General features: G+C 43.7%; 1 protein-coding gene across 1 annotated transcript in view; it reads left to right on the top strand.

Moving 5' to 3' along the window:
- Positions 1-9,974, top strand: part of SLC1A4 (solute carrier family 1 member 4) — a 33,942-nt gene extending 23,968 nt beyond the window's left edge. The window contains exon 8 of the mRNA XM_071424802.1: positions 302-9,974. Coding sequence (XP_071280903.1) covers positions 302-536 — 235 coding nt within the window. The 3' untranslated portion in view covers positions 537-9,974. The remainder of the gene's footprint in view (positions 1-301) is intronic.
- The last annotated feature ends 4,047 nt before the right edge of the window (positions 9,975-14,021 follow it).

Below are 14,021 nucleotides of genomic sequence, written 5' to 3' on the forward strand. Positions count from 1 at the left end.
GGAGGTGACCTGTGAAAAGCAGGATGCCTGAGAAAGAGTAGTACCATTGCTGCAACCCACAGAGAGACCAGAACCAGCTGATAGTAAGTTTGACTGACCTTAAACCTGCTCTGGTGCACATTTTTAGTTCTGAAATAGAGATGATACTTCTGTGGAAAAGACCTTTGATAACTACATCTCCCTTGTCTGGTTCCACTGATGTTCATGGTTCTGCAGGGGTGAATCAGCTCCCCTTATTGTGTTATAACTCTCTTAAAACTAAAACCCTGCTGCTTTGGTTTTTGTTTCTGATCTTCACCAGGGACCGAACCACCACAGTTGTGAATGTGGAAGGGGATGCCCTGGGAGCAGGCATCCTTAATTACCTGAATGAAAAAGACAAGAAAGAGAGAGAGCAGGAGCTCAAGGAAGTCACCGTAGAAGCAGTTGCTAACAGCAAGTCTGAAGCAGAAACGTCACCCTTGGTAACCCACAAAAACCCAGTCTCCAACACAAGCAGCACAGCAGACCCTGAATCCAAGGAATCAGTATTGTGAACTCGAGGCCGCTCGTCGAGACCAGTCCTCGAGGTGGCCCAGGGACTTGGCAACGCACCCAGACCTTTGCAGTGCGACCTGGGGCTGGATGGCTCTTGGAAGTGCTCAGTTCCAGTCTGCTTTGAAATATGCTGGGGAAGGGGAGGGAGGTGGGGTGGGCAGAGAAGGGGTGTTGAGGAGGAACACTCACTTTATAATAGTATTTTGATAGTTTATGTGTGTACATGTATACATGTTGCACTGCACACTTGTGTACATGTACGTGAGAACTGCCATCGAGGCTTCTGGTGTAACAAGACTGCCATTAGTGAAGGCTCAGATGGGTTGAAGATAGGGAGGTAGACAAACCCAGTATGTGCTTATTGTAGGGAAAAATTTTTGCTGCTGTTTGAATGGAGAAACAGTCTAAAAACTCCAGAGTGGGTGAAAATGTTGCTTGAATTTGTTTTCCAGCCTGGAAACACTTACCAACCATTACAGCCATGATATGAAGCAACATTTTTCTCCCACTCCCCTTCCTCTCATGTTCTCCGATCCATTAAAAACCTTGAATATGTCCTTAAAACTAGCTGTTTTCCATTTTTAATTTTTTTTTTTTGTTTCATACCTAAATTAATAGCTTACAGGGACTTGTTTTATTCTCTCTCTACCTTGCAGCTCATAGCAGCTTTCCTTGTTTAGTAACTCCCAAACTGTGGGACCAAACAGAGGAGATCTTCGTGCAGATCAAGGATTGGTTTCCTCCTTTCTTCTAACCAAGCTGTTTAGGAAAAAATCCAGAGGAAGAACAAATTTTGTTAAAGTAATCCCTTTGGAGCTGAAAAAAATGTAGAGTCTGTTTCAGCATTAGTATGTCTGAAAGAGGCTTGCCTGTGACAACATCCATAAATCCAAAAGTCAGTTCCCTTCATGAAAACACACATGATTCTCTGTAAGCACACCCCATCCTGCTCATGTTTATTTAATGGGTCAATCAAAACAACTTTAGTCATACTCTCTTTCAGCAAAATTGAATAGGGGAAGAAAAATTCTGAACACACATCATGTGAAAACTGTTGACAGGCAACTCTGAGTCTTGGCTTGAAAGGGGAAGAGAAGAGGTGAGTTTATAACCCCAGTGTCTCTGTGTGGGAGCTGGCTACCTGTTCCTGCTAGGAGTTTGGTCCTGCATAAATGCTTTTCTGGCAGCAGTTTACTTGTAGTAATTCTGGGTGGTGCTGGGCCAGGATAATGCTTTCATGGCAGGTGGTAACCTTTGCTTGAAGCTCAGCAAAATGCTTCTGGATTCTTACTCCTCCTTTTTGCCTTTACTTTGTCCTTCCTGAATTTACATCCCAAACCTGAACAAAGTCTGGCAAACTCATTACCAAGATCCTGTTGCTTTATCTTGGCTCTTTGGATGCTAATAGTTAGAAAATTATGACTTCGCATGCCAAGATTTGCCTGGACTTGTGATGTTTTCCCTTGGCTACTTCAACAAGAGATTGCATACTGTCCATCTCCACACTGTTAGTTCAGCAATATATATTTACACTTAGCTTTGATATAACGTAATGCTAAAGTCTCCCTTTTACTTTCTCCTCTCTTGCTTCAGAGGAATCTATCTTGGAAAGATATCAGTGCTAGGAAGAGGAAACTCCACTTCCATAGCAGCAGCTGCCTTCCTTTGCAAAGCATCCCTCCTGGTAGAGGGACACAATGAATTTTGCAGGAGGACACTCAGAGTGAGATGTGGCCACCCCTGAGGGAGAGCACCGTGAGTGTGTCATGACTGGCGGTTAATCCAGTCACTGCAGCCATGCAGACAATCCAAGTAGGAAAGGATTAGTCAGCCCTCTGGGAACTGCAGGTGGAGTTTCTTCTTAACCAGTTTATTTGTAGCCATGTCCACAAAATTTGGTCATTCCTTGGCTCACCTTCAAAATGGAAGGAGACAAAAACAGTTCTGTAGGGATGTCTTTTGCCCAGCAGATCAACTTTGCATTTCTTCCTGTTAGAATCATCCTAACTCCTTTCAACTCAGGAAAGCAAAAGCACATTTTTAGGTCTAATTATCTCTTTGAAATATCTGAGTGCACCAGAACCCCAAATACTTAGATTTTAAAATAGTATATGGATATCTCAAGGAAGTTGAAAATCTTGACTGTCTCCTATGGGCTGGGTTCTGTAGTTTAATTTTATCCCTCATCAGACGTTTAGCTCCTATGCTTTTGTGAGACCCCCTGGAATACAGTGTACAGTTCTGGTGTTCCCAACATAAGAAGGACATGGAACTCTTGGAGCAAGTCCAGATGAGGGCCACAGAGAGAATGGGAGCACATCCCCTGAACAAACAGGCTGACAGAGTTGTTCAGCCCAGAGGAGAGAAGGTTGCATTGCAACCTTCCAGTATCTGAAGGGGGCCTACAGGGAGGCCAGAAAGGGGCTTTGTCAGGAACTGTAGTGGTAGGACAAGGACCAATGGATACAAACTGAAAGAGATGAAATTTGGTGAGATACTGAAACAGGTTGCCCAGGGGGGTTGTAGATGCCCCAACCCTGACGGTGTTCAAAGCCAGGCTGGATAAGGTCTTGAGTAACCTGGTCTTGTGGGAGCTGTCTCTGCACATGTCAGGGGGATTGTGACTGGATGATCTATAAGGTCCTTTCCAACCCTTTAACATTCTGTGGTTCTATGCTGCTCTCCCTCACTGTGACACACGCAGCTAGGATCAGCACATGAGGGCAGTACTAACCTGACAATTCCTGAAGCATCACAGCACCATTTCAGAGAAGAAATCACAATTTTAATTTTTTTCACCCCGAAGATGTTGTTGCCCACAGGAAGAAGTACTGCCCTGGGCAAACCCAAAGGCTGGGCTTCCTTGCAAGGCACTACTTTGCCATATGAACCTTCTTTCCTATGGTGCTGCAGCTGGAGCTTGCTTCATCCTTGTAGCAGTGTGCCATAGGCTGTTGCACATTGTTCCTGACAGGGGATCCCAGGAAATGGAGAATTGAAGCAAATACCCCAGTATTAGTATTTTCCAATAGCAATGCAGAAGATCAGTCTTCACTGAACGCCTCTCCCAGTCCCCACTATGGGTTGCCCTGTTTTGCATTGATATGAATGTCTAGTCCCATGTAAAGCTTATTAGAGCAGTTGGATTTAAGGAGGTCAAATCATTCTCATAGCAGGAATTTAATCAAGGAAATCTGATATTAATTTTCTTGGAGATAGGTATAATAAGATTTATATGAACCATGAGTATTTAGCTCTTAACCTGCCAGAAATCTGTAGTCTTACAGAAGCCTTACTTTAGACTTAAAAATGTGCCAGGTCTTTTGTTGTTTGTGCACAACAAGAGGGATCTATGGAAGCAGTAGTGCTGGATAATTACTGCTTGTCAGAACATCTTCTTGGTAATTTTTTTAATCATTTGTGTCAAAATTTACATTTCTTGTTTTTCTGTGATGTTCCCATTCCTCTTGATAGCAGTGATGCATTCTAGAACTCTCTACCTGGATTGTTTTCTTAAGGTAGGAATATGAAAGATCTAGTATTGCACTCTCTGAGACTGTAAAAAATGTGATGCATTCCAACAACTGCCACTCTAATGATGTGGATCCTGGTGGTAAGCCTGATGAGATAGAAGACTTGGCATTTGCTCTGAGTGGTCAGGGTCTTCAGGCTGCTGGGAGAAAAATGAAAGGGCAGTTGATGTATGTACATTTGAGATGCTGTTCTTGACCTGCAGTGTAATGTGTTACACTGGGAGCTTCCTATTCCAGGAGGCTGTGAGCTGGAAAGATGCTCAGGAGCCTTGCAGGTGCAGCCAGGGGTATCTGCTCTGCTCTCACCCAGGCACTCCACAAATCTGGTGCCAGTGTGGTACTTAACTCCAGTGTCTCTTGTCTGGACATATATTTCTGTCCTCCTGGCATAATTGTAAATTGGAAACCTTTAGTCAGTTGCTTTTTTTTTTTTTTAAGAGGAAATAAATTTCATATTGAAAACACTATTTTCAGAAAACACTATTTTCTATTTGATTTTAGGTTGGTTTTTTTTTGTTGTTTTGGTTTTTTTTCTGGAAGGTACAAGTTCTCTTCTCAGCTCATGTCCTACCCTCTAGTACAGGAATTGCTTTTTGAGAGAAAGATATGGAAATACATGGTGTGTTTCTTCAGGTGCAGGAGTTGGCCTCGATAATCCTCATGGGTCCCTTCCAACTCAGTGGATTCTATGAAATATTGAAGAGTCTGCAAGCCTTTTTTTTCAGTGAAGTTTCTTTGACCATTTTGCACCATCTTTTATTTCTTCTCTAGGATTGACTTTTCACTCCATGCTTTATTTATCACTGCCTGATCTCATCCTGTTTCCTGGGATACCCTATGTTCTTTTTATGTTTCAGTGGCTCAGGAATAAATGGGAGAGTGGACAGAGTTTTGAGGGCTCCGGTTTGCATTCTGCCTTGCTCCTGTTCTGGACTCAGCAGAGGCTTGTAAGCCTTGGTAATTTAGAGTTGCTCTGAGAGTGCCAAGCAGTATCTGTCTCTCATATTGAGAAAGGTGCTTGTTCTGTGCTGTGAGATATGGGTGTAGATGCCTGAAAAACTTTAGTGAGCAGTGGAAGATGCCAAGACTTGCTGCTTGTAGGTTATTTTCAGTAAAGATCTTGTATTCCAAAGAACTGAGCTTTAGCTGAGTCTTGGTGTTGGTAATTGCTCTACAAGACTGGGTAATTGCAAACCCCTTCAACCCCTTCTGGGGATGTCTCTTGCAGTCAGGATGGCTTTTGTCTTGGGAACAGACTAGAGCCAATCCCAGGGCTTCCCCTGCCAGGATATGACAGATGGGACGGTGTCCCTCAGATAGAACAGAGATGTGAAGCCAGCCAAGTACCACATGGGTTGGTGAAACAATCTCTGCTTTGTCTTTCCTGGGCAGCCCTGTGGAGGCAATGGCCCTGAGGTGGTGAGAGACTGGGGGCAGGGTGTGAGGGGCAGGCTTTCCTGGTGCTTGCTGGTGCTTGCTCTGTTCCCATACTATTCCCTGGGCATTTGCTGTGACCAGTGCCAGATATGGACCTGACCCAGTGTCACCTTTCCTGTGGTTCCTCCTTATTTTGCAGCAAGAACAATGAAATCTGAGGTGTTTACACAGTTCCTCTTTCAGTCAAGTCAGAGTCCATGTCATCTCTGTGACTGACCACCCGGCCATATTTTGTAGGTGGTGTCCTCAAGAGCTTGCAAAAGGGCCAAAATCACCACCTCTTCTGCAAAGATTTGCAGCATTGGTCAACAGCCTGGGCTAAATCTTCACTCTGGTCCTCTGCTAACACAGAGCATTTCTGCAGCCACTGTAAAGCATCATCCTGTTGGAAATAATAATTTTTTAATCCTGACCCTCCCACAGGCAGTGAGCAGTGGGCCTCAGGTGCCAAGTCAAAAGACCAAAACGCAAACTCTCACCAAAGAAAAATTGTTACATCTTCACTGATTTTAACAGAGCCTTGGCAGTTCATAATGACAGAGCTGCCTGTAATGACTGATCTGGTGACAGATGAACAGCACAGAATTAGGCAGGTTGCATAAGTCCTATACCTGTGCTTCCTTTTCTGTAAATTAGGTTTACAGATACTTAGATGTCTTTCACAGGCCATAGTGTGGAAGATAGTGAGCTGCAATATTTGGAAAGCACTCTTAAGACACAGAACAGTAAATCTTGGAGAATAATGAACTTTTCAAAAATTTTAAAGTAATCAAATAATGAAAGTATGCAGAGTTGCATTGTGCTAGAGGAGGAATGACTGATGGAAAAGAGATCAGGTGGATGCATTTGCTGGGCTAATTCGGGGGGAGCTGGTGTCAGTGTGAGCTGCAGTTCAGAAAAGGGATGTGACTTAGTCAAGGACAACACAGTGCCCTGTTCTATCTGCCTCCTTCCATCTCCACCTGACATGCCATAAAAGCTTAGGCTCAGGTAAATTAACAGACATCACCATGGATTCAACATCTAAATTGGGAGTCTTGACTGCTTAGTTCCTGACTAGTTTCAGTGGGAGAAAGAGCTTTTCAACTCAAAGAACAAGTTGTCTTGGGTGACAAAGGTGGAGAAAAAGAAGGAAGAGCTGGAAGGCTGCAGAGGCACAGGGTAAGCAAGAGGATAAAGAAGCATCTTTTCCTTGGCATTTTGATATGGATAGGATCAAAGAGGTTGCAGGCATTTGTCTGGCACGTAGTAGAGACAACGCAAATCCCTGCCTGCTGATTGGGTGGGATTTGCAGGGAGAGGCAGGAGTGCTGAAGTTTCTGAAATGCAACAAGGCAGCATGCAGAGGGCCAGCATGGAGCTCTGATAAGCTGCTGCTGGCTGCTGGCCATGACCAGAGGAACAGCAGTACAGTTCTGGATCAGGGATTGACCCACATTCCTCCTTGCAGGATAGCTAGGACAAATGCTCCTCAGATAAATGCATGGAGACCATTATTCTCCAAGGACAAAGACCAACTTGTTATCTATGGGAGCATATTGATGAAAGCCATGCTCAGTTGCTGCTTCAGTTTTCTGGCAGGAAGAAAAAGGATCATTTGACAAATGATTGAAAACTTCTTCCAGACTTTGGGCAACACATTGAAACAGTTGCCCCTGAATATTTTAACTCTGACAATAAGTGATCCAGAGTCTTATTTGGCTCACGTAGGTCTTCACATCTGAGCACTGTCTTGGGAAGTTAATGTTAACACAGAATTCATTCTCTGCATGGGATCTTTACAGGCACTTGTGACCAGCAGGCATCAGTTCACCTCTGCACAAGTGAATGAATACAGAAAAAGGTGAAAGAACTCTCTCTCTGAAGAAGTTGCCAAGCTGGCTAGGAGCAGACTCTGAGTCCCCAAGCCAGGTTCATTGTTAGCTAACAACTATCACCTCCTTAAAAGAATCCACATCTGAGGGCTTATAAATATATTTGATTCTGTACAGAGATTTTGAAAAGAAAAAAAAATCTTTCATTCAAGAGTTCACAGGGTGGTTACTTATCAAATTATATCTCAGTGTCAGCAGATGCATCATCCTTTACAGTTGTGAAATCTCATTTCGATTTAACCTCAGATCTTGGTGCCAGCAGGAGGTGAGGACTGTGGACATTTCAGCTGGCCCACAGCTTTTATGTAAAATCTTGCTCAAGAAACATTTATACTTGTCTCGCAAGGCCACAGATATTGCTTGCAAGGCAAGCAGGGCTACCAACAGGAACCAGTATGAGGAAATGGATTTTGAGCCAACTCTGTTGTAATACAAAGTTAACGGTGTGGTTTTAAGCCACAGAGACCAAGAAATTTGGTCTTGGATGTTCCTTAGGATAGCTTTCACTTGCTCCTTCTGGTGAAACAACACTGAGAAAGTAATGCTCTTCCTTGCCAAGCATGTATTTAGTAATTGAAACTAAACTGCATATGGCATGTGCATGCAACTTAATTGCAGTTACATGTTACAGAAGGAAATTACTTAGGGAACTGTTCTCTCAAGGAACTGTTTACAATATCTGAATCCCCCAGATTACATTCCCACAGGAAAAGTTGTGCTTAACTATGAAAAATACTCTGGATACTAACTGGTTTGGATTGTAGCTTTTTTTAGAACCAGAAGGAATGCTGCAAAAAGGACAGGCCAGGGCCTTCACTGATGTGCATTGATGTAATTTCCTGAGCTTTCTGTGGTTTCTGGATTTCTGATGAAGATACCTCTGTAGCAGCATTAGAGGATTGGTCTGGGCCTTTTAAGATGATCATGATCAACAAAGCAGCAGTAAAGCAATGTTTTTAAAGCAATCTTTCTTGGCTGTAACTAAAGGCATTTTATGTGCTCAGAGTATTCTTATGATGTGGCCTCTAAAGAAAAGTGTTTTCCTAGTGGTCAGTGTTGAAGCAGAAGGAAACTTCCTCATATTTTGTTCAGTTTGCCTTCTCTGTATCCCTCCTGCAGAGTCTGTTTGCTCCTTGGAGTCTGCCCAGATCCCAGCAGGATCAGGCTCCTATAGTACATAGATCAAACTTAAAGATATTCTGGCCCCATCTGAGGCCATGGACTGTTTCTTGTCCTGTTGGCAGGGGACAAAGACATGTTTTCAGCTTTGGAGAGCGTCTGACTGAACAAACCCTGCTTCATTAAGGCAATACCTTAATGACATTTTACACTTAATTAGTCAAATAATTGTGACCAAGGTGGCCCAGCTGTCGCTGCCTCCCTGCTCTACTCCACAACAGATGCTCTGTTGACTTGTCTTCCCTGAAGCCCACTGTGGGAAGATATCATGTGTTTCACACATGTGTTTCACTTCATGGTGTGTTTGCCATCCATGAGAATTCCATTCTTTTAAGGACGTAATCTTATTTAGACTTCCTCAGTTCCTATCCTGGCTGCACTCTTGTAAGGTTGTGCTGTATGGGATGGAGACCATGTGTAGCACTGCAAATAGCTGAGCAAACCTCTGCTCCTGAACAGCTTCTTGGTTACAGCAAACTGAGACTGACTCACTCACACTTTGTGAGGGTGAAGACTTTGATTAGATTTTGATTGATCCCTCAGATTCAGGGGTAGCAGGACCACCCCTGCACATGAGGAGTCCCCTTCTGCCTTATTATCCTTAAAGGTGCCTTGTCCTGGCTCCCTTCAGGACAAATTCCAAGTTGCTGTTTGGCTTTCAAATATAACTATGCACCAAAGCTGAAAGACTCCATTATCCCTGGAGACAGGAAGGAGAATGGGATATCCTGGTGTGAGACAAGGAAAATGGTTTTCTTTTCTTTATCCTGTGAGCTCTCTGGCAGCAATCCTGAGGTCTGTATGTGTGTGTGCTTTTATTTCTATCTGAACACAAATTGCTCTGATTAGGAGGAAGGATTATTGTATTTTTATATGCTAAACCATTTGATTAATTACTTTATTAAAGAGAAAGATGAACTCTGAAATTCACTGCCATCCACTCCAGTACAATCCAGTATCACTGATACAAACGTATCTGCCTTGTGCTTAGAGTAACCACTCCTTTGAAGAGGTGTTTGTGCCGTGTGGGTGTGTTGATCCTTGTGCCCATCAGTAGCTGTTCCTCTTTCAAAGCTGTGGGTTTCTCCCATGTGACTCTGTATCAGCCTTTCCAGTGTCTGCCAGGAAGAGATGTACGTGCACGTACGCAAAGACAAGACCATACCGCTGTGTCTGGGGCTGTGTGACCCTCGGGCAGATGTTACAGATGTTTGTTGTGTGCTGTACCCTTTGGAGTAAGGACTCCCTGCCTACCTGGGGAGCAGCCAGTCCTGTGGCTCAGGTTGGGATGGTTTGTTGTATTAGGAGGGTGACACAATGGGATACTCTCTTTTTCCCTTCTCTCATGGAAATATATATTTGTTCTCTCTTTGTGTAGCTTCTCAATCTAAAATAAAACCCACCCCAAACAGAATTCATGTTTCCATCTTTGTTTGGAGAAGACCTGGCCTTTTAGTTGGATCAGCCTTGCAGAGGCAGTGGGACATCCTGCTGGATCAGGCTGTGTCACCTGAGGGAAGACTCCTTTGGAAATGCCCTGCATGAGAATTGTGCAGTTTGGTGTTTGGTTCTGCTTTCCCAGACCCTGCCCATTGTTGGCATGCTGGTGTCCCTGATTGTCAGCATTTAACCCTTTCCCTGCTGGCATTTCTCCAAGCCCTCTGCACAGGTACTGGGCTATAAAAGGTCTTTGGGAGAGCCTGGATTAGCAGTTATGCAGTGGTGGGGTGGAAGGGCTGACAGACACGCCTGCTGCCCTTTGGCCAAGCCAACTGACTTTGTTCCTTGGAGAAGGATTGAAGAGTGGGAGTAATCATTAGGAAGTGCTTTTCAATAGGCAGCCAGGCTGGTAAGTTCAGGGTAATTTTAGATTTGCCACACAGCCATCCAAGCAATGTGCTGGTCTCAGAACTGAGGGCCTGGGTTTGCCCTAAGTGGGTTTGATACAGCTTTTCCATTAAAAGCTTACATATCTCCAAAGGGTGGAGTCTATCCTGAGATGCACACACATAACATCACAAATTCAGGGAAAAACATCTACTATGTAAGGGTTGGTGGGTTAGCTTCAATTTTTTATCTCCCAGAATAAATAAACAAGGGGGCAAAATTCACAAGAGTTGCAAGCACCAAAAGAAAGAAGCAGAATTTGAAGGACCTGCCCATTTATGATTTACAAATTGTGACTGGTGTTATGCCCTGGAATGTAAATCTTACAAAACCACCAATGTGGTGGTTTCCAAAAAGCCTGACTCCATGGTTGTGTCTTTGACTTCTCACTTCCTAGCTGAACTAGCTCACTTCTGGTCCTCTGGGACCAGAGCCTGGAGCCATTCGCATGTCAGCTTCTTTGCATACAGGTTTTCTGAAGTCTTCTGGGATGGTTGGCAGAGCCATAGTGATTTGCCATATGAAACCCATGCAGATTTGTGAGACCTGTGGAAAAGGTGGAATGATTGCTTGTCTTTAATGAGAGCTGAGCTAAGCCTTAGACTGAGGCCCAGGTGCCTTCAGCCAGACATTATTAGCCCTTGTTAGGCATTACTATGGATAAAGAGATGGTTTCCTATGCTATTTCAACAAAGATATAAAAGATGGTGAAGTTTTAATTAAAGTTTATTGATTTTATTCTGTTTTTCTACCACCACCTACAAATCTGGCCACCTGCTTTACAACTTCTTCATTTTGTTGGGTTTTTTTGAAGCATTTTTTGGGAAAATACTCCTCACTTCTTTCTTCTAAGCTCTAGGCAGGCAACACACGTTTCTCTTGTTCACATGAAAAGCATTTAAAAGTAAATTTATTACAAAAGCCACTGCTATTGTTCTAACTTAATATTTGCAGAGGAAATGCAATTATGGCCAATAAGCAGATTAGTCCTTTTTTAAAATCCCCAGTTTGTTTGAGTAAGGTAGATAGAACTATAGGAAAGTGCCTTGTGAGTTAAACAGAAGACAATATCATTTATTCTGCCCTGAAATGAATGGTTTGATTCACACAGGCTGTGTGGTACAGCTGCACTAACTGGTCACCTTTAAAATGTGTAGGTTTGTTGGAAGTCAGAACTCTGCTATATCCCCATTATAAGTCTGAATCATTGTAGGAGGTATTACAGAAGGGCACCATGGTATTTATTTACATTCTATGCTCATTGTAGCCACCTGCACTGGTTCTCTTACAGATTTCATTCACTCTCATGCAACAAGTTCTGTCCAGCCCCAGTCATTTGTGTGCAACATACACCACAAGGGGTGATGCCTGTGAATTCTTCACTAAATATGCCCTTGTGAGGCAGTTGGTTAATAATCCTTAATAATCAATAGTTGTTTTGTGATGATCCTTTGCTGCAGTCTCTCTTCCTGCCTGGCTGCAGGGGAGGGAAATGGGAGATGTCTATCCTCTGCTGTCAGGGAGGAGACTCTCCCTCAAGTGAGTTGTGTGTCCTGTGGTCTTAGCAATGGCTCAAATTATCAGTCCCAAATTTTTTTCTGGTGTCATTTGTTATAAATTGAAGCCATTCTTAGTCCCCCAGCTCTGCTATTTCTTCTGGCACTTACATAAACATATTTTAATCTGTGCTAATCCCAATATTTCTTTTACAAATCTCTGTGCTGATGACTGGTTCCTGCAGATGCCAGCTCTAGTTTTGAAGAGCCTCTTGGTTCTGCTCAGAGAACATACAAATGACAGAGGGTCAAGACATCCCAGCAATTAGAATGAAAAAGAACTTGCTCACATTTTCCCACCGAAAGCAGAAATAAATCTCACATTTAGTAAGTAAACTTAATTCCAATTATTCACTGCCCAGTGAATAATTGGAATTATTGATGAAGAGTCAATGATTAATGAAGAGTTGCCATTGTCTCTTGACCACTTAGCTCCTATTTCTTTCACAGCGCTTGTCACTTTCCTCAAAGGCAAAGCACCTGGACCACACCAACTCCATCCCATTCACCACCTTCTGCTCCCCGGCACGGGCCCTGATCTGCAGCTGTGTGAGTGTTTTAGGGGGCCTGGCTAGAGGTCAGGAGGTGCTGTGAGGGAATACAAACCCCTGGAACCCCCTGCCTTTGTGGCTACGTCTGCAATTGCAGGCGGGCTGGCCGGGCTGTGTTCGCGGTGTGATGGGCACATCGTGTGGCCAGAAAGGAGAAGTGCACTTTCTGGTTTTGACCTTTTCCCTGAGCTAAATCCTGCCACTCGGTCCAGCTGTGCAAACAAGTGGTAAAAAGACTCAAATAGCCCAGCTGCTAGCACTGGACAACACACCCAATTCAGCACTTCCATGCTGACGTTAAAATACTTGTCACTCCAGTTTTCCCTCTGTTCTTCTTTAATCCTGCCTTACATATTTCATTTGTCAGCTGCCACGGGTGTGTTTAAGTTGTATTTTCAGGTGGTTCTCCAAAGCCAGGAATAAAAAGCAGTAGCTACCTTTTTTAGGAAATATTCGGTAATAGTGCAGTGCTGATCTAGAGGAGCAATGGGAAGTGTGTAGGCTTCAGGCAATTCTTCTCATGGCTTTATAAAGAAATTAAAGCAACATGGCTGAGCTTGAACCTGCTTATGTAGGCATTACCAGAGCAGCTGTCCAGCTGAATGACTGGATTCCTACTGAAGTTCCAGGACCATAAGTGGCTGATTAGTGACATCAAATGTCAGAACAGAGAAAATCTGGAGGCCTTACCTGGAGAAGAAGGTCTGGAAAAATGGAAAAGTGCAGGGCTGAAATTCACAGTAACATCAGAAAAATTGACAGAGAGTCTGGGAAACAGAGGCTGGAAAGAATTAACCTAGATAAGAGTAATTACCTGCACTTCTGCTGGTGGGAAACGGTAGGTGAAAGAGCAGGATCAGGAAGTTAAGGGCAGTCAGAAGTAGGAGTCCTGTGCTGTGAATAAGGCAGATCCTGTTCCAGGGTGTGTAAGCAGGATCATAGCCTGGAATACCCCACCAGTTCTGCCTAAGTACAGCCTAAGTACAGCTCCATGCTGGAGCTTTGGATCAGTGTTGAGCTTCAAAGAAATGTGGTCCAAAGAATGAGAACGAAGTAAGAACAGAGAGAATGGTCCAAAATGTGGAAATCCTGACCTCTGGGGAAGGGAAAAGGCTAACAAGCCTTGAGAAGAGAAGGACAGACACCTGCAAACACTTTTCAAAGAAGGGTTAGGCAGCCCAAACAGAGTCCTGAGCAGTTTGTACAAAGACTAATTAATATTGTTATCAGTCAGGGAAGAGATAGGTTAGGTCCAAACCCTGCATTTGCTGACGTCTCATCCATCCCAAACATTTGCACTGCGAGACTGAAATTTGATGCTGAAGATAGTGCAGGTGCTATGCAAGAACATATGGTGCACCTCCAGGCTTCAGGTTTCATCCCAGAGAGCTGACTGTCTGCCTTGTAGCTTGAAACCCTTCAGGGCAGAAGAAGTAACACACTGATGTGCCAAAGACGCTGGATAAC

The sequence above is a fragment of the Agelaius tricolor genome, unplaced genomic scaffold, assembly GCF_023055355.1.
Source record: "Agelaius tricolor isolate 1412-34295 unplaced genomic scaffold, bAgeTri1.0.p SCAF_1, whole genome shotgun sequence".
Classification (NCBI taxonomy): domain Eukaryota; kingdom Metazoa; phylum Chordata; class Aves; order Passeriformes; family Icteridae; genus Agelaius; species Agelaius tricolor.